This window comes from Solea senegalensis, linkage group LG4, assembly GCF_019176455.1.
Source record: "Solea senegalensis isolate Sse05_10M linkage group LG4, IFAPA_SoseM_1, whole genome shotgun sequence".
NCBI classification, from domain to species: domain Eukaryota; kingdom Metazoa; phylum Chordata; class Actinopteri; order Pleuronectiformes; family Soleidae; genus Solea; species Solea senegalensis.
In genome coordinates, this window is record NC_058024.1 from 3,943,044 (window position 1) to 3,968,350 (window position 25,307).

Sequence of the window (25,307 nt, forward strand, 5' to 3'; positions counted from 1 at the left end):
GTGAATGAGAAAATGAAAACAATACTGACGCATGACTGACTCGCCGCTGCTTCTCGATTCACTTTAGGTCTTTGCTCAGCCGTCCAACGTGGCTGTCACCAAAATGGACGTGAACAACTTGGCCATGGTCATGGCGCCCAACTGCCTGCGGTGTCAGTCCGAGGATCCTCGCGTCATCTTCGAGAACACGCGCAAGGAGATGTCCTTCCTGAGGATGCTCATCGTCCACCTGGACACCAGCTTCATTGAAGGCGTGGTGTAGTCACTGTAAAACGATTTTACCATCATGCATCGACACTGTCTCTGTTCACATGACACTGGAAACTTTGGACCACTGACCACTCTCAAAACACACCGACTTATAGACCATATTTTTATCTTCCTGACGGGTAACATCACGTCTAGAACGCGGGTGTCGCTGTGTGCGGTCCAGGGCTCGATCTTCCAGCAGCTGGTTTAAGTGAAAGCTTTAAGGGAACAGGAATGATTTCATCATCAGCTGCAAATAAGAACGTGGATGTAAACGTTGAAGAAGCCACTGACGCGTGCGTCTCTGTGGCGGTTCTTTTCAACCGTCCACGCCGAGCAACAGCACAGAATCATTACAAAGAATATCTTCACACGCTTTGTATGAGGCGACTTCCTCATGTTGTCCTCGACTCTGTGGTACAGCACAGATGTGAACAGACAGGAAAAACCCAAAGAAATGATTCTGCCAATTCTATACTATTGTTTTTATCTAAATCTAATGTTGTTATGGCTGTGACTGTGTGTCCTTACCTCACTAAAGTCAAGTTATTGCAATTATATAGATGAATATTCATGCTTCAAAGACTAAACCAATTAAGAATAAGATAATATTACACACAGTAGGCTTCTCCGTCTCCAACGCAGCCTGGATCGTTTCTCTGCGCGCTACTTTATCCCCACATCCATGTAATGATCGTTATGATGGAGTACAACATGAAGTGCAGGGGTTTCACTTTTCACTTTTTGCCCAAAGAGACTTTTCACCGGCATTTATTAGGTGCTGTTCCACCGTGTGCTCACATCTTGTTGGAAGCGTTTTATTGGCGTTCCAAACTGATCTTGGACCGACTCTAAGCGGGAATAGACAGGTGCGTGCTGGCCAAGGTATCTGCATGCGTCATCGCAACATCATTTTGGTGTTAAAAGTGAGTGTTTGCGTGACATTCACAAGAAAGCAAACTTGCTCAAAGTTGGACCCTTAGTTACTTCCGCCTTCAAAAATAAGGTCTACAGGTCTCAGTGTGTTTTCGTTTTTTTAGAACTATGCAACACAGTGACCGCTTTAAATGGCTTTCTTTAAAGAGCGCTTTGTCAAAGCTGCATATGACAGTGAGAGAGTCTTACAGTACTGACGTCATCATTGTGTGTTGGTGTGTGTTTGTGTGAGACTGTCAGGACGTGAACAAAAGACATGGTTTTGATTTTATCATGTACAGAAAGGAGGAAATCTGAAAATGATGAGAACTCCGTGTAAACAGTGTCTTATTATTAATAAGCTTGCCTGTGCTGTTTTGAGAAGAGTACACAAGAGTCTTCTTTTCAAAGCACAAACTAAGAATATGTGTGTGTGTGTGTGTGTGTGTGTGTGTGTGTGTGTGTGAAGCTCTGTGTGATGGATGTTGCACATTTGTCTAAACTAATCTACTCCGAGTGCTTTGGTGTTATGAGACCAGAGTGATGTCACAGTGATGTGGTCGGCTGGTTGTTTGAAAATACTCTTTCTCTCGTATCTGTTTTAAAGGAGTCTGACGTGGAGTTGTGATCTCATGTGTTTATGGTCTGTATGAACCGTAGTCGCTGGTGTTCACGGCCTCCCTCACACACACAGACCCAGAGTATTATTTAAGTGTCAAACACTACGAGTATTGTCGATTGTTAAGCTCTTTGTGTCTCCTCTCAGGCTTAGTTCATGTAAATAAATGAAGTGTGTATATAGTATTAACTCTCTGTAGGTGTATCCTAGTGATCCAGGTCAAGGGTGAAGATGAACGTTGCCATAAAAAAAAGCAATAAAAAAAGATTTTTCTAATTAACTGTTGATTGATCTGCTGTAAGCGCCTGCCTTTTCAACACAGGAATGATTCAGACGACCTTTCATGTGTGTACAGTAAAGATGTGCGTGTGTGTCCGCCTGCGTTCTTGTGAAAATCTGGATTGGCAGTCTGTGAATAAACATTTGTTCAATTGTAGATCAGATTTGTTTGTGTGTGTGTTTTCTTCATGATTCTTACCCTAAGGCTGCCGTCAGTAAAAGACTGTTTGTTTCCATACAGTCGACACTGACTGTGCAACTATTGATAATAATACATTAGATTAGACTCAAGTGAAACTTTATTTTATTTATTTATTTATTGTATTCATACTTTATTCAAAAAGTATGAATAAAATAAATAAATAAAATTTATTTATTTATGCTTTGGTGATTTTCTTTCAAGAAATTCAGGTTCCAGTTGTGCATAATTAGATACAACGCACACCAAAAAGTTGCGTATATACTATTAATATATAATAGTATATTAATAGTATATTAATATATATATACTGTATTAATAGTATATTAAAACTATTAATACATATGTGTATATGTATATATATATATATATATGTATATGTATATGTATATGTATATATATATATATATATATATATACAAAATGTAGCATAAATAAAATTATTTATAGTAAGTAAATCTTACAATTCTCCATGGATTTAAGAGATGGCAAAAAGATATGTAAAAATCTGATTGTGCAGGTTTACAAATTGTCGACCGTTGTTTCTAAAGCCTGGGAGAAAATGCCAGGAAGGTTTATTTGCTCAGCGTTGTCTGTGATTTGTGTTCCACTATGACTTCCTGTTGTTGTTGTTTAAATAATGGTGTTTAAATAACGGTGTCTTATCCTCCATGTATGACACAATAATAATTAAAAAAGAGTCAATCAATCCATCTAAAATATATTATAGTGTATTTGTGTGAGACATAATATGTTACATATTTCACAAAATCAACAACTCTTACATCCACCCGTCCCTTTTATATCAGTGCTGTTCCACTTTTGTCCACTGGTCGGCGCTACAGCACTCTGTAACCAGCACAAGCAGAGTGAGGAACAGCTTCTTCCATCACTGGTGAACAACCTAGAACCATATTCAAATAAATAAATACATTTTAACAATGCTACAAACTCCAGTTCCGATGACGATGGCACATTGTGTAAAACATTAATAAAAACAGAATAAAAATGATTGTATGATGTATATTCAATTGAATTCACGTCAAAGACAAGACATTTAATGTTCAAGCTGATAAACTTTATTGTTTTTTTTTGCAAATATTCACTCATTTTCACCCCCCCACACACACACTGATTTCCTGTCAGTGCTGGAGGGGCTGTGGTTCAGTGGGAGACCACACACACATTCTTCAGGGATTGAAGCATCTTATTTAATTATTTATTATTTTACTATTATTATTATTATTATTTTATCCTGGTCTTAAAACCAGATGTCATAGAGAACGATAACAACATGTACTGTATGAAGGTCTCCTGGCTACAATATCACAGTGGAGGGAGAGGGTTAAAGAAGTTTATAACATGGAATATATGGCTGCACGGTTACAAATAAAAACAGGTTTATTCCTGAGTAAGTGGGCTCTAGTGTCTGCCTACATTGTGGGTTAATGCTGTGTTTTAGTCTCACTAATTCCCTTCGATGTTGTTTGTTTTCTCAAATGTATGCAGTGGTTTTACCTGCTGCTCTATGTCAGGACTCAACAAAACAATAAAAACATATCAGTTTGAATATTAACAATCTTGTCTTTGTAGTTATTCAATTGAATTTAGGTGGAGAATGATTTGCAAATGATTGTATTCTGTTTTTATTCGTGTTTGACACAACAAAGAGCGTGCAGTATAATGATCCACCTGCAGAAAACAGAGGGAAACATGTATGCAGCTTTAACACAATGAATCTTTCAGATCTTTCAGAAACAGCTGTGACACGTGAACAGTGTCACAAGCCTGGCTCTGTTCAACCTGATTCATGTTGCTGCTAAAACCTGTGTTTGTTCTACTGTTTCATCCTGAATACATCTGCTGTGTGTTCATATATATCATTCTAATCCAAATGACAATAAACACACACATAAAAACAACTCTTTTAGAAGTAACCACAGATCCTCTGTGGATGTAGTCTGGCTTAAATCCCTCTGTCTCTCCATCTAATCCCAGACACACTGATGATGGACCAGATCATGGACCAGGTCATGGGCCAGATCATGGATCAGGCCATGACTTCCTGGATTCCCTGTTCTTCTCTACACTGAAGATCATAATGACACTAGCACATACCAATGACAGTTTCAGCTGTAACTGTACTGTGATGAAAACTTGATCATCAGTTTATATTAATACATACTGTGGCTGCTGTATTTTGTAGTTTATTTTCATACATTTATTAATTGGGTATGTATATATATACATATATGTATATGTATGTATGTATATATACACATATATTTATATATCATAAACCTACAAAATCCATGAGTTTGTACAGTGTACCTCTAGAAACGGATGCATTTTTCTTTTTCATTATTTACAGTGTTATTATTATTATTATTATCAATAATAATAATAATAATAATAATAATGATAATAATAATACAATTATTAAATGTACATTAATTGTCGCACATTGCACGTGGTTTATATAAAACGGTGGTATTTGTGAAAAGATAAAAGTGTTATAATCAGAAACCAGGACGGCCGCTGTGCGCGCATGCGCAGTCTGTCGTCACACTGCCCGCGCCGGTGGTGAATGCAAAGGGAGAAATTCAACTGCGTGGTCAGGAGGAGACAGGCGGAGGCGGTGGTACCTGCGCACTTCAGGGATTACATTACATATTTACGGGCAGGAGGACAGACTGTGACTGGAGAACAGGTAGGAACCACGTTTTATTTCTCCTATCCGCACGTAGGAGTCTGTAATCCCCGCTAACGCCGTGAATCAGGCCCGTTTGCTGATGCACCAGCAGCGGAGATGGTGCGGATGCCGCATGTCGGCTTTCTGAGTTCAAAACAAACATGACGAAGCAAGACACAATATGTTCCGTATCCACTTTCCGCGGTCGTGTACGTGTAATGTGTGGCGTGTGTCTCACTGGTCGTGGGCTTTATCGGTGTGGGGTTAAATGTCTCCGAGCTTTGATACTTAAGGAAGTTTGAAGCTGTACATTTCCACGCCGCGCGCTCCCCGCGAGTGAAGTATGTAAAAGTAGGCCTAGCGCGAGGCCACGACGAGCTCTGTGAGTGACAGAGGCGTGGCCCAATCACGCGCGAGCGTCCCGCCCTCGTCCAAGTGTTTTGACCAATCATGTCAGCGCGTGACGCTGACGTGTTCGTCGTTTGTTTCGCGCTACACCTTCTGCTTATAAAAAACCGGACAATAAAGTGTGTGGGTACGATGGGACCACGAGAGACGACAAAGAAAGATGGTGGGGGGCTCGCGCGCCCGCGCACGTGGTCTCACTGTAGTTTCTGTGAGACGACATTTCATCACATGTGTGAGCACTGGGCACCTGGGTGTGTGCGCGTGGTGCAGCGTTCACCGTTTATTCCACGAACACGTTCATATGCAGTTGAAGTATTCGCGTATCAAAGCGTCACCGTGACACACACACACACAATCATTGTCTGTTTCCTGACTGACGGTGAAACGAACCGTAAGCAGCTCCGGGTTCTAACTTTGCCCGTGTCGCTGTCTCCGGCTCCGCATGTAGGCCACACAATGAGCCACATTTCGTTTAAATGTCGTGTTTTCTTGAATAAGACAGGGGACGCGTGTTTGACGTCATGCCCGGTGTCCACACACATACACACACACGAGACAAAACGCGATGCTTCTTGTCTTCTATTGTGTGAGTGCTGGTGAAAACACGTGGGCCGAGGAGTGTGAACATATCCGGTGTGTAGCTTACACTGAATGCTAATGTCTGCACCGTGATGAACCGAGTCACACCGGGAACAAACGTATATCATGTGACTCGGGATAAAAGCCTCTGCTGCGTCTTCTGAGCTTTCTTTGTAATCCTCGTTCACACAAAACCTTTGATTCATTAGAACAGGATTGAACAACACACCCATATTATAATCTGTAGATTTATGTAGTCCCATTGTTTTCAAGGCTGATGATCCTCATATTTATTTTATTGAATACATTTGTGAAATACATTAAATGTTATAAATTAAATAGTGTATATTGATAATATCCTTCATTTGGCATCAACAAGCCACAGACATAAAGCAGGTTTTATCTGAAATGAAAGGTAATAACTGAATCTTAGTTAGCATGAAATACAGACCATAAACTCAACATAGTTTGAGTGTATTTACAGTGTGTTGTCTCAAAAGAAAACGTTTCATGAGCCCAGGAAAACATGGGCCTTTGTGCAGCTTTATATCCACATCTATCGGGATATAACCTAAAATATCCAGATATTATTTATAAGCCATATTGCCAAGCCTTGCATTTAATCTTATAAGAAATATTGATTTATTTGAATTAGATTTATAACACACACACGTGTATGTATGTATATATATATAAAAATATAAAAGGTATATAGTGTTAAGAGGTTTTCCCATATTACCCAGCCCTGTATTAAACTGACTATGTTGACAAGGAGATGCTAATAATGTGTCATGATAGCTGACACATTGACAGTGAAGTGATTTATTTTGATCGTCCTTGTATCTTCTCTCATTGTGTCTTGATTGGGAATAAAAAAAGCTTAAATAAAATAATATTTGTCATTGTTATTTATGGCTGGGGACCCTCACAGGAACCTTTGTGATGTTGTTCCTAGATCACTGAACATTTGATGTTAGATACACATTTCACCACCATTCTGAGGGTCATGACTCACCTTAATGTTTTCTCTGTTCCTGGACGGACATGGTTGCGCCATGTTAGCACATGTGTAATCTATATTGTGCTAAAGTTCACACCCGGCAGCCTGTGAGGATACAGCGGGAGTAGCTTGCTTTCCTATTTAACACCCATTGCTTTGCAAATTGCTGTTTATGCGCAAAGCTGTGATTAACTCTGCCTTGACAATAATAATAATTACAAGTGATGAACTGGGAGAGTAAGAGCTGACTGCAGGACTGCCTCAAAGTCCTTGATAGTCATTTGTGTTAAATTCATGGCAAGATGCAATGTGTACCCAAGGTCACATAGATGCAGTTTTAATTGGTGTTCATCGGTTAACATTTGTGTGTGGGTGTGGGTGTGTGTGTGTGTGTGTGTGTGTGTATGCAGGAAAGCAGCCTTGATGTGGGCAGTATGAGTAAGACGCCCCCTAACAGAAGAGGGATAACATTTGAGGTGGGAGCTCAGCTTGAGGCCAGAGACAGCCTCAAAAACTGGTGAGTCATGGCCTTTGCTCATTTCTCTCCATCCACATTACTGTTCACTCCCGTCAGTGCTTTCCTCTCTGGGCCCTGGGTTAGCTGTTTCTGACTGTTATCAAACATAAACAAACAAACAAACAAACATAAAGTGATGAAGAAGAGTGCCAAACGCCACTCAGACCTTTTATTGCACCACTGCTCCTCTGATGGTAAACAACAGCTGGTTAAGTGTGTTCTCAAGTAGCCAGTAACTCAGCCTATGACCTGCATTAATAATGAATAACTGACCGTAATAGTTTTTATAGTTTAGTAAACATTAAAAGGGATGGTCTTATTTTTGCATAAGCAAATATTTTGATCATTCTAAAGTAATAACATTCTATTGCCTGTTGACTGTAATGCACTATAATTGCTTTTAACAATTGTTTATAGATGCAGATTTTGTGGAATAGTCCTGGAGTGAAATACTTACAAGGACTTACAAGAGAACACTGAACTAGTCGAACCGTTTGTATGATTGGTTGCTCAGGTCTTTGTCAGCAGGACTCTGTAGGTCTAATCACAGCTAGATCTTTTATACTCTACTTCTTTTGATGCATGAAGTTAAAATAAAATGCTACACAGCGGAGTATTCTTCCCTCAGTTGAACAATTAGAGTTGTCATGTTCTTGATTGTAAATTAAATATTGATCAAAACAACATCACCATCTCAGGCGTGTGAGAAGGGGAATAAAAATAGTGTTATGGTTGTATCCAGTGTTGCCTCCTCCCTCTAACCCCAAGCTGCTGCCAACTAATAGTAACCATGGCATGGACCAAACTCGAACCCCCATCCGCTTCTCTGAAATCACCGGTGTGGAAATATTTTTGGCGTTCCACGGCGTGCAAGCTGTGTTAGGCACTTGTAGCATTATAACAATGGACATCTCCACGGCAGTGTGACCAAACATTTATATCAGGGTTTTTCTTAAAATTTCAACAGTTTCACAGAATACAACAGTATTTTTTTATATGCATGAGCATGAGTGAGTGCTCCAGCGAGAGAAAGGTGCAGTTGAGTGTGTGTGTGTGTGTGTGTGTGTGTGTGTCCTCGTGGTCGAGTGTGAGAGAGAAGCTCAAGTGTGCATTATTAGGATTCTAAACCTGAGATTCCACTTCATGCTTTTTCCATCGCAGCATCGGAAGTGATACATATCCACTTTAGTCAATTGGCGTATTTCCACCGGCTCTACTCACCTCGGCACGGCACAGTTTAGGTTGTGTCTCCACTACAAACAAGTACCTACTTAACGAGGGCGGAGTCATCACTACACGGCTGCGTGAAACTGCGGTGACTTTGTTTTATACGCGACACACAAACGAGTGACTAGTGACTTTACATCAGACTCCTGGTAGTTGTTGGAGATTAACCCACGTTTTTAGGATTGTTAAGTAGTTTTATGTGATCTACAGTTCGGCGCTGTGCGGGACGTCTCTTTCTGTGACGGCACTATGGCCAGTCGGTGGCCGAAAGTCTGACCAATCATCGCGTAGTTACCTACTCAGTATGCTTTTGGAACCTCGCCGGAGCAGATACTAGAAATAGTACCTGGTACCAGGTACTTTGCTAGTGGAAACACTACTTAAACTGTGCTTTGGCGTGGCGAGGCGAGTAGAGCCGGTGGAAATACGCCAAATGTGTCAACTTCAGGGACAGGCCAAGGGCTGAGGGGCCCCTGAGCAAGGCACCCGCTGCAGATAAGTGCTTCCCACTGCTCCTGTTCCTTGGCTTGTGTGTAATAAGGACGGCTTAAATGCAGAGGACAAATTGACTGTCACTAATTGGTGTGTGTACAAACAATTACTAATTCTTCCACCAATCTGTCTGCATCCCGTACCAACTCCTTCATTGTTCCGTCAATCGGTCGTTTACTGCAGAAAATGTGCAAGTCTCCTATTTTTGTCGATACCGGAAAACACAATTCAGCAGAATGCTGCCGTGCTGTACACTGACAGAGCTGTGAATGGAGCCGGATTGAGCACACGGTTCCGTGCCGCACTCACTCGGCGCCGTCGCTTGTAAACTCAGCTGCAGACGAACTTCCCCTCCTCTGAATCACGCGAAGTAAAGACGAGAGAATGCAGCGACAAGGCTGGAAGAGGAAAATAGGATCTTGTTTTTGCGATGCAGTTCATGAAATAAAATGCAGAAGAGTCGTTGATCGTGTGTAGTTGTGAATGGAGATTGCAATTTTTTTAATTTTTTAACGTGCAGCCCTAATATTTATGGAGCAGTTGTGTCTTACAGAAACAGAACAGCACAAATGGTGATTCTGTGTATAAATATGAACAATGTTGTCATGTTAGTGAACTTCAGCCTGTAGAAGAACCCTTTCTCTCTGTCTTAATTCACAGTATTGGATCTGTTGTCCTGCAGGTATGCTGCCAACATAGAGAAGATTGACTACGAAGATGAAAAAGTACTAATCCATTACCGCCAGTGGAGCCACCGTTATGATGAATGGTTTGAGTGGACGAGTCCCTACCTGAGACCTGTGGAGAGGATTCAGCTGAGACGGCAGGGCCTGCAGGACGATGCTCCTCTACCCGTAAGCTACCAAACATACAAACAAACGTTGTTATGAATCATCTAATGATGTGTTTTCTAGAAAACAGGATCATTGTTTACCAGCATCAGTTTGATATTTTTACGGGACAACAATCATTTTAAGCAAGGCTGCATGTTATGTAAAGTAATGTACTGAATAGCATCCCATGCTAAATCAAATGCCAACACCCTGATAAGTAATAAAACTAAACTTGATTATGCAACAGAACATTGCACTATTTTAACATGTGCTTTAATTCTGAAATACAAAACATTGTAATGTCAGTTTGTCTATAACATTAATTGCTTTTAAGCATATTATGGTGATTCTTCAACACAATGTAGGTTAGATACTGATGAGTTTGTCGGAGGCTATGCTCATCTTCAGGCCACACCCCCTTCCTGTTTGCAGGATTTCACCAGAAACAGCCGTAGGTTCTTTAGCTTTTCTACAGGGGATAAAAAGGAGGACACAAATCCTGGACAAAATCTTGTTTCTGCTGTCATGCTTGTAGTTGTAATCATGCTTCGTAGAGACTCCTGTTAGCTGCTCTTTTTCCTTGCTCTTCTTCTGCTCATCGCTCGTGTTTTCAGCTCTGTGATTCCGTCCGTGTTTTACACATCACAGAAATCATAGGGCCCTACCACTTACTCTCACTTTCACACCTACTGTCATTGTCTAGTGTTCTCTGCATGTCATTGACCCTGGAATTTAAACGCAAATGCTTATTTTAATATAGATGTAACAACAGTCGAGCTGTTGTTGGCAGTGAAACGGCTGCACATCTGCTGTTATTTTGACTACATGCCTCTAGTATGTCCTCGACTGAGGGTCTCTGTCTTCTCTCCAGGGTTTCCATGTGAACGACAAGGTATTGGCCAGCTGGTCTGACTGCCGTTTCTACCCTGCTAAGGTCATTTCAGTCAACAAAGATGGTGAGGAGTAATAAACTAACCTTTTACATGCGTGTATTAATATATTAATGTTCTCAATTAAATGTTAACCGTATGGTTCCATAATATTTCAATGTAATGATTATAAGGTCGCAGATTTTAGGATGGGAATTGTGAAATATATTATATAAGTATCTAAATGGATTATTATTATGTGTGTATATATATATATGTATGTATATATACATATATATGTATACATATGTGTGTATATATATATATATATATATATATATATATATATATACATATACATTCATTCATATATATGTATATGTGTTTTACATACATATTTAAAGCCACAGTAAGGGGAGTTGGTTTTATGTAATCGTGTTGGTAGAATGTCAATATCATTATCAACATGACGCCTGAGCTCAGGAACATGCGGTGCGATCGCTCTCATTTGTTAACATGGATGCTGAGACATACACAGTGCACCCAGTGTGAACCAGGCCTAATGCTTCAAACATACGTCTGTTCTCCTCTCTCAGCTTCCTACACTGTGAGGTTCTATGATGGCGTCATCCAGACAGTGAAGGGGATACATGTAAAGCCGTTTATTAACCAGGTAATTGGAATTATTCATATTCATTCTATTTTGTATACCTACATTACATACTGTGTGTATCGACAAGTCCAGCAAATTACTGGAAGTAAGTAAGTGAGTGTTATTTCTATAATATCATGGAATGAATGTAGAATCAACACATAATGGCTTCCTTTAAACTTTAAACACTGTGCTGTACAAATATGGCAAAACATTGCACACACATTTTAGTTTTGATGGGTAACGTTTTAAAATGAAACTTTCCGCCTAAAAGTCCGTCCCGATCCATCTCTGCGCCGTAGACTGTCCTGTAACCAGGATGGCTCGGTGTGACTGCACACGTGACCACGTCGTCATCGGAGATAAACAAAACATTGTTAAATGCGTTAAATTATTTAAATCAAGCGCCAAATTTAACGCTGACAGCACTAATATTCAGTCATCGGTCCGTTTCTGCTTTGGTCAGTGTTGACCCCACCACCACACTGACTGCTCGTACTTCCCTGTGACATGCTATTGTTTTTATTCAAAAGAGAGACTTGTGCAAGTCTGCCAGTACTCACACATGTATAACTCCACACTCAAATAAAATGAGGAAACACAAATAAGGGTGGTTTCCGGGTGAGAAGTCACTGTGGGCAGGCAGCAGGAGCAGCAGCAGGGGGTCACTGTGACCTGTGACTGTCGCTGGACTTGTTTATGCTTTTCCTCTTTCAGTCATTTTACCATGAGCATTATTTCAAAACTCTTGTCTCCTGAACCTTTTCTTTGGTCTGTTGTCAAATAGAGAGGTGGCAAGTCTCGGTCGTCTGAAAGGAACATGGTCAGGAGGGCCCCAAACCGCAGGGACAGGAGGTCTCTTGAGAACGGAGGTCCTCCCAAAAACAAACGAGCCAGAAGAAGCATTTCAGACCAGGAGGAGGACAGCAACAGTGACAATGAGGAGCACAAAGAGGATATGATGCACAACAAGACCAAGAAGAGTAATGGGGAACTAGAGGCCACGCCCACTATCAAACAGGAAGAGGAAATGCCAGAGCATGGAGCTGAGAACAAGTCAAGGAATGCGGAAAAAGAGACAGGACTCACAAATGGTGTTAAGGTGGAGGAAGGTGACCAACGCATTGGAAACAGTTGTCATGTAAACGGAGAGATGAAGGAGGAACTGCAGGAAACCAATGAGACAGAAACAAAGCCATACATGGAGTTACCTACTCAGACGTCAGCAGAGACGGAGCGGGTGTCCGTCACTATGACAACCACAGAATCTAATGGAGATGTGGAGCTGAAACCAAACATCCAGTCAGAGAGCTCTGAGCCTACAGTGGATGTGCCACCTCCCCAGCCTGTAAAACGTGAGTATAAGAGTGAAGAAAGCGTCACGTAACCTGTGAGTCCATTTTCTAATGTAACAACATGTTCTCTTAATGTTTGATAGCGGTGAGGAAGCAAGGTTTCCACAACCCCAACAGATTCAGCAGAGAACCACGTAAGCATACCCCCAACATTTCTTAAACACATTCAATCATTTTTATTTTATTTTTTTGTACATATACTTTAATAACACACATTTGTTGTTCTCTGTTTTAGTATACCGCGTTATCAAAAACCAGCCTCCTCCCGTGCTGTCCATCAACCTCGACCACAACCCGTTTAAGTGCAGCGCTCCCGGCTGCACAAAGTCATTCCGTAAGGCTAAACTGCTGCACTACCACATGAAATACTACCATGGTGAGGAACCACCTATGGAGGAGGAGCGCAGCCCCACGAGGAGCGTCCAGACCCGGGCCTCTGACAAGCAGACTACTGCCACTGGTGTGGACGGCCCCAAGAGAAGACGCACCATCTCTGCCTCCATGAGTGAGTTCTGCTCATACCTCAACCCACAGATCCTTGAAATCCTAGTCGACTAGTCACGATTAAGTCAGTTATTAAATTCGTCAGCGACAAATTTAACAATTGACATAATAGTTTATTCTTCAAAGCTTTGTTTTTCTCTCTAAACTGCCGCTGCACCTTCCACTGCCTTGTCTGCCTTTCTGTCCTTGCGCAGTCGTGGTAATCGGGGTCAGCTGTGATGTCACGGGAAAAGTTAGGCCCAAACAATATCATGGCTAGCCGGCAACGGAGCTGGGAAGTTTGGGAGCAATTTACCAAAATAAAAGAGAAGAATGTGCAATGCAAAATCTGCATGGCAGAACTTGACTTCCACGGCAGTACGACGGTGATGCACGAGCATCTGAAAAGGAAGCACGTTGTGATTACTTTTCTGACAGAGGGACAGTCTCGGTAAGCTAATTGGCTAGTTAGCTGGTAAAATGAACGTCAACAGTGAGCTAATTACTTATAGCTGTAAACCTTAATATTAATGATGACAATTTCATTAGCCCTAGCACACGCTAATGTTTTATAATATATATATATATATATATATATATATATATATATATATATATATATTCATAATGCACAGTTTTTGTTTTCACTACTAACTAAAAATGTTAACACACATTAAAAAATGTCAGAAATGCTGCTACAAGCTGCACAGTTCATTAAAAGTTGAATTATCATCTTAGTTGTCTTTATTTTTAGTGAGCACATACCTTAAACACTTCAAGCTGGAAGCTAATGATGGTTAAATAAGTGCAGCTGTATGCTGCTGCGATAAGCTGCAATTTGCATATGATAAAATAATCGATGACTACCGAAATAATCGTTTGTGGCAGCCCTACACTAAACAAGCTTATATTGTATTTTACACATGCATGTGTGCCATATCTGCTCATTTTCATTTTACACTCAGTGTTTAAATGACCACAGTGCAAACATGTCAACAAATGCTGTTTACTAGTGTTGTTAGTACTTCTTTTTAGAGAAAATGTTTGTTTAATGCTGCTGCAATAACACGTATCAGCCAATAGCAGCCAAATGTAAAGATGACCGTGTGCTTGCTTTCCTCTTTCAATCACTGCATTAAACGTGTGCAGTTAAATGGTTGTGATTGTCCTGACTTGATTCACAAGGAAACACCGTATCATGAGTGAAATATGTAATAACCATACACTTTCAAAAGACAGCTGAACTGTAAGCGTGTTCCACTACCAGCCCTTTGTAAGCCATGTTATTCAAGTTGTTTATGTTTTTTTGTAGACTCCGTTGGAGGTGCTGTGTTTCCCCGCGGTGAGGTAAAGATGGCGAGCAGACGCACATCCGCCCCTCCAGCGATGAACGCCCAGAACCATCAGCACAGGTCACTGCTGAGGGAGAAGAGTAAGGAGAACCAGCTGGACAGGAACGGATGTCTGCAGCAGGACAAGGACTCAGACAAGAGCGGCTTTGGCATGGGTCAGTATGAGGGAAAATGGTTGCATTGAATTGTATACAACCGTTCACATGGGGCTTTAATAATGCTACTTCAATGTCCTCAGGGTGTGTAAAAGACAAACTGAAAGAGAAACCGAAGCAGAAGGACTTCCTCCGCATCAAACTGAAGAAGAAGAAGAAGAAGAAAAAGGCCAAGTCTGGTAATAAGGGCTCTGCTGTTGTCGGGCGTCCTCACATCTCTGCTGCTGCATGTGCTTTCATTGTGACACTGTGGAAATGGCTCCATTGCATGAACTTGTCCTCCTCTCTCCTCTTGGTGTGGTGGCTGAGCCTCTGTGTGTGGGAGAAGTGTTCATCTGGTGACAAACAATAAGCTCCAACTTATTTAACTTATTTAACTTTTATATGTCCATGGTGGACAGGTGACGTAAAGTCACAGCACAAGAACACAACTTTAACACTGTTTTCTCTCGTTTTCTAAATGACATTCACACCATTGTTTTTGGCATGGACACACGTGTATGGACAGGCTTTTCTTTAACACAGTTTAAATGCCCCAAACTCAGGCCTCGTGGATTCGTACGAACCTCAGTGTCCCTGACTGTTACTGATTCTCATCATTTATCCTTCATGTTTGTTTTGCCACATTGTTTTCGTCCCCCGATGACTTTTCTGTTCAGCATTTTCAAAGTTGACATTTTTGTTCTGCATCTGCTTCCCCCCCTCCCCCCCTCCCCCCTTCCCTGTATTAACAGACTACACAGGTAGTGAGGAGAATATTGACATCTCTGTATTGGGTCTTCAGTCCAAATTGAATTTGCCACACAAATCCCCCCACTCACACAATCACAAAGCAGAGGCCTACTGCAGCAGGCCTGGATACAGCTACTCAGAGCAGATACATGTGGATGGTGGGTATCTCTATGATTGTGTGTTTGTGTAAATAAGATTGTGCGTGTGTGACTGTTCATGGCCTCCCCTCCCCTCTATTCAGCTGTTGTCTTTGGATTCAATCTGTCATGCGGGTGTTTCAGATCGATCCACATCAGATACTTGACCTGCGGATGTGCATTTCAAGTAAAACCTTAGGAGGAAACCTTATGTGTGGCGTCTCCTGGTACTACTGTACTAGGTTACAGTACTGCCCCGGGAGGATACTTTCTCTTTGATGCCCATAGCAGCAGTCTGTTGTACTCGGTGGACGTCGCTTATTGCATGACTGTGCAGTCCAATTATTTTGACTTAATTATGGCACAGAATATTATTTTATTTATATAAGAGATTTAATGAACACATGACACGGCGAAGTGATTTGAATTGTGGCCTCCTGTGCATTCACATGGTCCACGTATAACAGGAAATGGCTACACTGTTACCTGACGTTAAAAGTATGAAGAAATAAACATACCATGAACAAAAAAACAGGTAAAACTTAGCGGACAAAAATAAAAAATATGAAGAAACGGCAGTACAAGTGGGACACACTGCTGCTTATATTTAACCGTATCAGATATGTCCTGTAGAAAAGAAAATAGTCCTATGACCTCGCTCCTCAAGACATTTCTACTTGCACCTGAAAGAGTTGCACACAGATGTTTTTGAATGCTGCATCTCAGCCACTCTCACAGCATCATAGTGAGAAACAGCCAAACAGGGCAATATTCATCGTCTATATTTGCACCAAACAAAGACATGTTTGTGTAAAGCTTGATAGATTGAATCCTGAGTTGTCCTTTGCTGCTATGGCTTGCTTCATTGTGTACTTTAACTCTCTCTCTACATGTCTATGAGCCTCACAATGACTTTTCTTCAGAGTCAAATATTAATCGAGGTTCAATGTAATTCAAATGTGACTGAATTGAAATGGTGTTGTGTCATTGCCACGTTTGTCGCTGTTGCTGTAGATGACGACAGCATCAGTGATTGGTCCACTGACAGCTGTGGGTGGAGTGACGAGGACTTCGGGGTGGACCTGGACGTCACCACGCCTCCGCTCAGTGTGGACTCCGGCGCCGTGGACACCAACGACCAGGAGATCGTGCGGTGTATCTGTGAGGTGGAGGAGGAGAACGACTTCATGATCCAGGTGAGTTGTTTTTTTTGTTTGTTGTCACGAGTTTGTTCATGTTTAGATGCAGAGATCTAAAAATACGAACAATTCCTCCCCCAGTGTGAAGACTGTTTATGTTGGCAGCATGGCACCTGCATGGGACTGCTAGAAGAAAATGTTCCAGACAGATACACCTGCTACATCTGCAGAGACCCACCAGGTGATACAAGAACCTCCATTTGCTCTTCATGATGCATTGAACGCTTCTCGTTTGTGATGCAGTAATGTGTTCAATCCATCAAACTTTATTTATATCACACAAAAAGACAGTTGCTTTAATAATCATATGTTATTTCATTCATTTTCTTTTGTTGTTATAAACACAACAACCCATTTCTGAGGAGGTGTTAGATGAACTATCCAAATGAAAATGAACTGAAGCTTTAGGCCCAGAGAATATTATTCTCTATTATCAGTGTTAGACTCTTGTCTTGTTCTTAACCCCTGATCACCACACGGTAGCTTCAGTTCTTTTTTTGTTTCCTTGCATTCAAACGACTCTCAGGTCAAAGACAGAGTCTGCGCTACTGGTATGACCGCGAGTGGTTGACCAACGGTCACATGTATGGCCTGTCCTTCCTGGAAGAGAACTACTCTCACCAGAACGCCAAGAAGATCACCACCACCCACCAGCTGCTGGGAGACGTGCACCACGTGGTAGAGGTTCTCAGTGGCCTGCAGCTCAAGATGAACGTCTTACAGTGAGTACAGAGGACATGTCGTTTTCTGCTCTGCGAAGGTTGCCTCTGTGTAACCGCACACATCCAGCTGTCTGTCTGCATCAGTGATCCCTGACCTTAGTCCTGAACAAAGGCCAAAATACTCCCAACTCTGGCATATTCATCAGGTCTTGGCCTTGGAAATGTGCGTCACACTCTGAATTTTAAGTTGCATTCAATTCATAATGACACAAATACATATATTTAGATTACAGAATAATATTCATAGTAGGAAAGGAATCAACACATGTTATGAGTTGATGACATGTAGTGGCATTTTGTAATTATGAAGCTCATTGTACGAGTGTGTGTGTGTGGGTGGGTCACGCTGGGGTTGAGCAAAGACAGAGCACGTGCAGAGTTTTTGATATAAGTGAGGAGCACAACACATGGTTAATGTCGGTGTGTTCTCTGACTTAATCAAAAGAGCAACAGGGTTTTGACGATTGGAAGATGGAAAATGTTCATGAATCGCACTCGGGAACCAAATATGATGATGTCCATGACGCGAGAGAATTCTACAGGTGTACGTCATGAGAAGAAAAGTGTCGAGGGAGACACAAATGTCTGGGAGGATTTAAATCGAAGTCACTGATCCTTCCTTTCCCTTACAGGAGCAGCGCTCACTCTGACCTGCAGCTGTGGCGGCAACCATGGAAACATTTGGAGAGGTCATGGACTAACTCTGACTCATGCAGGGGCAGTGACGCAGCTCAGTCTCCCGCGATCGCTGACGAGGACATGAGCCGAGGAGAGATTTTAATGTCCAGCGCTCTGGAGAAGCTGAGCAGGGTCGCTACGGCTGCTACGTCCTCCACGTCCTGCTCGTCCTCGCCCTTCCCGTCCTTCCAAGACTCGTACATTATCAGTGAACACTGCTACCAGAAACCGTGGGCATACTACCCAGCAGTGGAGCAGAGGCTGGTAGTAGAGACCCGGCAGGGCTCAGAGCTGGAGGACAGCATGAGAAGCACTGAGGAGCTGCTGGAGCGAGAGCAGCGCTATGGAAGTCTGCTGGAGACGGACAAGCCCAAGTCAACAGGCAGCAGTAACAAGGTCGGAGTGTTTTACAGTGCACACACGCCTCTGAAAAGCTGTTATTGTAGTTTGATAATACTTATACTCATATTTGTAATCTTTGGTTCATGTCATTCCACTGTAGGGCAGCAACAATTAACTATTTGTTCAGTTTTAGTTTTTTTTTATATATATTTAAAACACATTTTCTGATTTTTCAGCTTAACTGAAAAAAAAATCATTAAAACCAAATAATTCTGGTTTGTGGAAAAAAGACATTTGAGAACATCGGAAAACGCCGTCTAACATCGTTGAAGGATTTCTGACATTTTATAGATCATTTGATTAAGCTAGAAGATAATCAACACATGAATCCACTATGAAAATGATCATTAATTGTAACTCTGACTGTGTCTGACATGACTCATCAGTATCACCCTGACATTATGTTCTAAGATAGCGTCATTTTCCCCACCATGATGGCGAGCCGTCCAGGAGACAAAGGTCCAAATCCTGACGCTCCCTTCACTGTTTTTTCTTGTTGGTATCATATGATCATATGTGGGGCTCCAAGTTCTTTTTTGTCAAGTTCAGACTTAAGTTTTGATACATTTTTACAAGAACACCTCCTGTCATTGGCAGCAGGTTAACGTGATTTGCATAAGATAATCTCATGAGACCTCAGAGATGCTGTCCAGCATCAATTAGAAACTGGACTGATGAACGTCTCCAGTGTTTGATATGTCTCTATACAAATAAGGAATTAATGACTTGAGTTTGAAGCAACCAATGGTTATAAATGTAATAGCTAAAAGGGCTAAAAAGCCAACGTTTAGTGTTTTTCGAAGGTAAAACGCAACATAATCACCCTTGCCTGAATGCCTTTTGTTGAATGAATGACATCATTATTATAACAACTATTATAAATATGCAATGGTTTCTTGTTTGGAACACTGATGAAAATCTGACCGTAAATCAAATATACTTAAAATATGTGTAAACCTCTGACTTTATAACCCTCAAAGGAAAATATAATAATAATAAAAAGTAAAACTAGGTTTTAAATCATGTCAAATTCAGCAGCAGTCTCTGCATTCAATGCAGAGGAGCACACACTTAATGCTCCTCTGGCGTTTTTTAAAGAACAGTGTGCAATGATGATTTGGCAGAAGTTAACATTGTGATATTAATATTTGATTTGATGGTTCTGTGTAGGCCTCTGTGGGTGGCTCGTGGTCTCAGGCTGAGATGAAGGCAGAGGTGGGGAGAGATCCTGATGAGGCTGCAGACAACAAGCAGCATCAACAGTGGCAGATCAATCTGCTGGACCACATCGAGGCGGTGCAGGACGAGGTGTCCCACAGGATGGACTTCATCGAGAGGGAGCTGGACGGTAAGATGCTAACGGATGGTAGATTTATTTAAGTTAGTGTGGGGAAACTCCAAACTGTCCAAAGAATCGTTAGTTCATGTCAACAGGTGGCTGATTAGTTTATGTTTAAGTGACTGTTTAATTCTTGGCATGTGCATTGCAGCTGTGCTGTGTCTTTCACACCATTCATGTGATCATGACTTCACATTCTGATTTATCTCTTCCAGAAAATCTTAGGTGATTTTTGAGAATCTGCACTAAAGTATTTCTGTTTGTCATGTATTCACATACACACACTAAAACTACAGAGAGAGGTCTCAGTTTTATGTAATCATGTTGGTTGAGTGTCATTATCGTCTATTTTTACTTATGAAAAATACTCGGTATTATTAGAAGAAATGAAAAACATGACAGAATGCAGCAGTAACGCACACGCACACACAACACGTCCGCTGTGAGACGGGCCTTTGCTGTGTGTTCCAGTCGTGTCCTCTCTGTTGAGAACATTGAAGACATGGCTGCCAGTGAGGACATGAACTGAATTTAGCCACTGTTGTTTTTTTATGGACTGTTTCACTGCAGAATGAAGTGGCCATCTTCTTTAGATGTCAGAGACTTCAGCTAAAATCACATTTTCCAGGGATGGATATTTCTTGGAAAAATGCAGTATGAATATTTGCTGGTATATTTGTTTGTCGAATATTCAACTATTCTCAATTCCAGAGCATCAGAGCTTGTGACAGTAATACAGGGTTCACTTCCAAAAACACTGAATTATCACTTTTATTTCTCTAACAGTATCATTTTTGCAAAGTATGACCAGCTAATAGATAAAAGATATGAAGCTCCACCAATCTTTTTAATTCTGACAACAAATAATAATTCAGCTCATGAGTCTTAATTAGTGGTTTAAATGATTATATGTAGTTACTGTTCCTACACCACACCTGAAAACCATGACGTATGGTGAGATTTATCATTTCAAACACGTTGCCTAAGTAACACATTACTTGTTTTATTTGAATGTCTTTGAATCTTGTCCTCCTCACAGTGCTGGAGAGCTGGCTGGACTACACCGGAGAGCTGGAGCCTCCAGAACCTCTGGCCCGTCTGCCTCAGCTCAAACACCGCATCAAACAGCTGCTAACACAGCTGGACAAGGTGCAGCAGATCTCCCTGTTCAGCTCCACATGAGGGCGCCACAGAACAGCAGCAGCCGAGGTCACGCCGCTCGGCATGCGGCAGCGACGCAACTTAGGCTGTCACAAGTCACACAGTCTGCAGAGATACTGAGGCTTCGAAAGTTTGACCCGATTGCTGCTGCGGCTGCTGTCTCTCCCTTGTATTAGTTCTCGTGTGGTGGAATCTGATGCTACAGCGCACTCTACAGCGTCTCATATGAACATTCATATGAATACGTTTGGAAGAATAGCATCGTAAAAATCAGGATTTAACACAAAGAGTAACCTCGTTAATGCAGGAGAAGTTCCTTAGGACCACATTACACTTCTATGGTTCCCATGCAACTTAAAACCTTCTGAATGCCTTTTGTCTGAGCTACTGCTTGAAGTTGCCACGTCTCTCTCTCTCTCAGTACACATTTGCTTTACTTGCAGAAGCTTTACATTCAAGATTGCAAGCTCCTGAAAGAACCTCCACGGCCTCTTTGCAATACTTTGATTCGTTTAAAGAACGACGTCGCGGTTCTTTTCCCAAAGTTCAGCTGCCCTGTCGTCCTGTGTTAAAATGATTGACGGTAACTTGAAGACACCCAGTTTGTAACAATGCTGCACAAATAAAACGTTGTGTTGTTAGTTTTCTACTGCACTGTGAAGTTGTTTTTGTCTGAGGTTGAACACTCGTTAGAGACGGCAACAATTGTGATGTCTGTTTTGTTCTTTAATTGTGATTCTTTTTCAACATCACTCCTTTTTAATCTGAGTTAATCTGTGTGTCTGTCACTGACCTTCACTCTCACTTTGTTGTTGCTGTGGCGTTTGACCATAACTCACTGATGACTGTAATATAGGCTTGTCTCTCCCTAACCTAGCATCCTGTGCTTTGTCTCTGACGATTATTATTTAGATGACGTAAAATTATTTTTCCTGTTCATTTTATGGTATTTTTGGCTATATTTGTAAATAAGTTATTCAGAAGTGTGTCTTTCTTCTTTGACAACATTCTCCAAATACAGATACTGTATGCTACTGTACTGTAACTGTGTGCTGTAGATGCAGGGAAAACGTCCTGAACAATGCAAACTGATTGGCTGGTACATAAATAAACTTATCACTGTTATTAATCACTATGGACACATTCTTGGCTTTTGTTCTCACTGTATCTGTGACTCGCTGCAGGGGGCGTGTCTCATCCTGTTTGTCCAGCTGCTTCCAAATGTGTAAAGTCACAGTCTGATGGAATGTGTTTTCTCATATTCCACAGCCAGAGTGGAATTATGTGAAAGGAACGATGCCACTGAGCAACGCATTCAACCTGAGGAGATTTAATGCTTTAATGTAAGTGAATTGTCTGCATGAAGGAGCCAGTTTGTGCAATGATATAATCAGCCTGCAAATGGAAACTTGATGCCAACATGTTCATCACTTAAACTGAATCTGCCGAATGGTTTTAGTGTCAAAAGATGTAGATTTTAATCATTAAAAGTAGGGCTTAAGTGTAAGCTTTGATGAAATATGAACCCCGTTGCACATCACGATTAAAAACCACTCACAATTTGCCGTAAATGTCCACTTCAGGTCAATTTCTTATCTCACCAATATGAAGTTCTATAGATTTACTTTGAAATACCACAAGGGGGCGCCTGCTTCTTGCCAGTTAGGACTTGGTGGTTTATAATAGTTTTGTGATAGTGATGAAGTGTAGAAGATGGATGGAAATATATGAGTTTTCACTAAAAAATGTGTGAATCCTATCAGTGATGCAACAAAACAACAAGTATCTGCCTTAAAGTAAGAATAAGATATAGTTTGGCCTGTAACTAAAAATCAGTGAATTTCTCTGTCAAGAGCGCAGTTGGAAATAAAGTTTTCCACTTTATAACACAATGGTAACTTCATTGTTGGATGGAAATGTCCCTGTATGTGGACATCATTTTTCTCAAAAACAACATCATGTCAAAAGATGATGCTTTGTTTTTATACTCCTCAGATCCAAATAAGCCCAAATAGCAGCAAGAAATTAAAAATGCAATAACAAACAAGACCTCGGGTCTTAGGAGGTTAAATACCCCTGGCAATAACAGTTTTGTTGTATTTAAATCTGTTAATAAATAAAAAAAATACATATATATTGTAAATACTAACAAAATACTAAATACTAAACTTTTAATATCGTAGGGTTCCCTGACAGTAGCGCGTTCCTGAGACGCCACATGGCCGCGCTTTGGTGTGCTCTACACAGCTGTGACGTCACTTTGGGAAATAAGAATTTTCTGGGCTTTTTATAGCCTTTATGAAGGTTTTACAAATATGAAACTCCATTTTTGAAAATTGCTTTTTGGGCCGCAGGAGTATTTTTGGTTGCAGTACCACGAGTGGCCACCATGACAAAACTGTCTTCAAAGCAGAGGAGGCGGAGCTACACCCCGTTCCATCCATACATCCATGAGTGAAACCTCTGTCTTCTGCTGATCCTCCTCTTGTCTGTGCTACGCGTCCTCTCATTGGCTGCTCGCTCTGTCTGTGACGCAGCGTGTAACCCCGCCCACAGTCACGGACACACACTAGTTAGAGCACAGCGGAGTCGGCACACAGTGTACGTATGAACCGAAACACACGTTAAAACGCCGATATTCTTCATCATATCCAGCGAGGAAGTGAGCGGAGCCGCGGACACCGAGTTTCCACTGACACGGTGAGTCTCATCTCCGCTCTCATCGGCTGCTTTCACCGAGCCTCACCTGCAGATGTGGCCGATGCCACAGCAGCGGAGCTCCGCTCGCTCTCAGCGGGATCCTCCGAGCCTGTCCACGCTTCTGTCTGTGCCTGTGGCTGCCTGTCTGTCCGTCTGTCTGTCGTGTCGTCAGTTAGGGAAGGACGAGCGGTTCGTTTGGCAGGGAAAGCAAATACAGAGCACACGTTTACAACAGCGGGAGAGTGTAACAGCGAGGCGGCTCGGGGAGAACAACCTGAATTGAGTTCAGAGCTGCTGCTGCTGCTCTTCTTCAACACTGATGCGACATTTTACACTTATTTTTATGCCCTTGTCTTTTTCTCACTGCTCTTCTGCTTCAACTCCTTCGATTATCATGTTACCATGGCTACATGCTAAAGCTAAACCGTCCACTCGTGTTCATATAGAAATGAGGCCAATCACGACTGAAGCGTTACGTTCCATTCTACCTCCAAACCCCCCCCCCCCGTCATTAATACACGGAGTCAACACATGAACAACACTTCTGCTATGTTATGCTAATGTAGCAACGATAAGAACACAATGACATTTTGTCATCACTACAGAGGTATAAAGGTCCATGTGTGTTAGCTGTGTGTGTGTGTATTATTCTTATATGTCTCAGTCAGGACTTGGCTCATCCATCACATCAATGGCAGTAACTGGTGTAGGTGGAGCTGCACGTGACTGATGACAATGTCACTGGTGGCCCCGCAAAGGTCACGCAGGTGGGAAGTGTGTGAGAGGGAGAGTGGGCATCAGGTGCTTCCTCTCTTTAAAGGTCCAGTGTGTAAAATGAAGTTGACGGATAAAACAGTGAGACGTGTCTTTTTTTTTAAGTGCACATTCACGTCATCTTATAAATGTGTTTTTAAATTTCCCCTGAATGAGCCTTTACATGCATGTCAGGAGCAGGGTCGGCTCTATGCTGGCTGCCATTTTGGACTGCTATGTTTTTACAGTAGCCCGTGATGGACAAACTAAACTAGAGCTAATACAATTACTCGCTTAATCGATTGTTAAGAAGGATTAAAACGATTGCTGATTGTTTCAGCTTCTTAGAAGTGTTTTTAGCTCCATTTAAAAACAAAGAAGTCATTTCAAGTGAATCATTTTGTTTTGTGGACAAAACAAGACAATCGAGAACGTCATCATTTCCACGTTTGACAAACACTGATCAACATTTTTTTAACGTGTTCTGACATTTTATGGACCAAACGATTACTGGATTAATCAAGAAAATAATTGACAGATTATTCGATTATAAAAATAATAGTCTTTTGAGTGTCGATGCTAAATGAGAGCTACATAGATTTACTTCAC

The 25,307-nt window shown here is 41.5% G+C and overlaps 3 protein-coding genes across 9 annotated transcripts in view; all 3 read left to right on the top strand.

The window, feature by feature from the left end:
* arhgap46a (Rho GTPase activating protein 46a) overlaps positions 1–2,219 on the top strand; it is a 41,313-nt gene extending 39,094 nt beyond the window's left edge. For all 5 annotated transcript variants that reach the window (XM_044024088.1, XM_044024087.1, XM_044024089.1 and 2 more), the window contains one exon: positions 68–2,219. In XM_044024088.1, coding sequence (XP_043880023.1) covers positions 68–262 — 195 coding nt within the window. In that variant the 3' untranslated portion in view covers positions 263–2,219. The remainder of the gene's footprint in view (positions 1–67) is intronic.
* Positions 2,220–4,833: 2,614 nt separating this feature from the next.
* On the top strand, positions 4,834–22,377 carry phf20a (PHD finger protein 20, a). 2 transcript variants are annotated; one of them, XM_044024261.1, is made up of 17 exons: positions 4,834–4,971; positions 7,351–7,457; positions 9,859–10,030; positions 10,881–10,965; positions 11,475–11,551; positions 12,318–12,885; positions 12,969–13,019; positions 13,121–13,390; positions 14,681–14,875; positions 14,959–15,054; positions 15,610–15,765; positions 16,759–16,940; positions 17,025–17,124; positions 17,470–17,665; positions 18,298–18,739; positions 19,916–20,093; positions 21,124–22,377. In XM_044024261.1, exons 1-17 carry the CDS (start codon positions 4,849–4,851, stop codon positions 21,264–21,266), a joined length of 3,141 nt encoding a protein of 1,046 aa, XP_043880196.1. In that variant the 5' UTR covers positions 4,834–4,848; the 3' UTR covers positions 21,267–22,377. The 2 variants fall into 2 exon arrangements, with proteins under 2 accessions (XP_043880196.1, XP_043880197.1); XM_044024262.1 differs by lacking the exon at positions 15,610–15,765.
* A 1,419-nt stretch (positions 22,378–23,796) lies between these two features.
* The window catches only part of ndrg3a (ndrg family member 3a), a 37,053-nt gene continuing 35,542 nt past the window's right edge, over positions 23,797–25,307 (top strand). For both annotated transcript variants that reach the window (XM_044023882.1, XM_044023884.1), the window contains exon 1: positions 23,797–23,945. The gene's annotated coding sequence lies outside the window, so the exon portion shown is untranslated. The remainder of the gene's footprint in view (positions 23,946–25,307) is intronic.

Coding starts and splice junctions, on each gene's coding strand:
- phf20a (XM_044024261.1), top strand. CDS start 4,849: ATGCAAAGGGAGAAATTCAACTGCGTGGTCAGGAGGAGACAGGCGGAG. Junction 10,966..11,474: donor CATTTCAGTCAACAAAGATG/GTGAGGAGTAAT, acceptor CTCCTCTCTCAG/CTTCCTACACTGTGAGGTTC. Junction 17,125..17,469: donor CATCTGCAGAGACCCACCAG/GTGATACAAGAA, acceptor AACGACTCTCAG/GTCAAAGACAGAGTCTGCGC.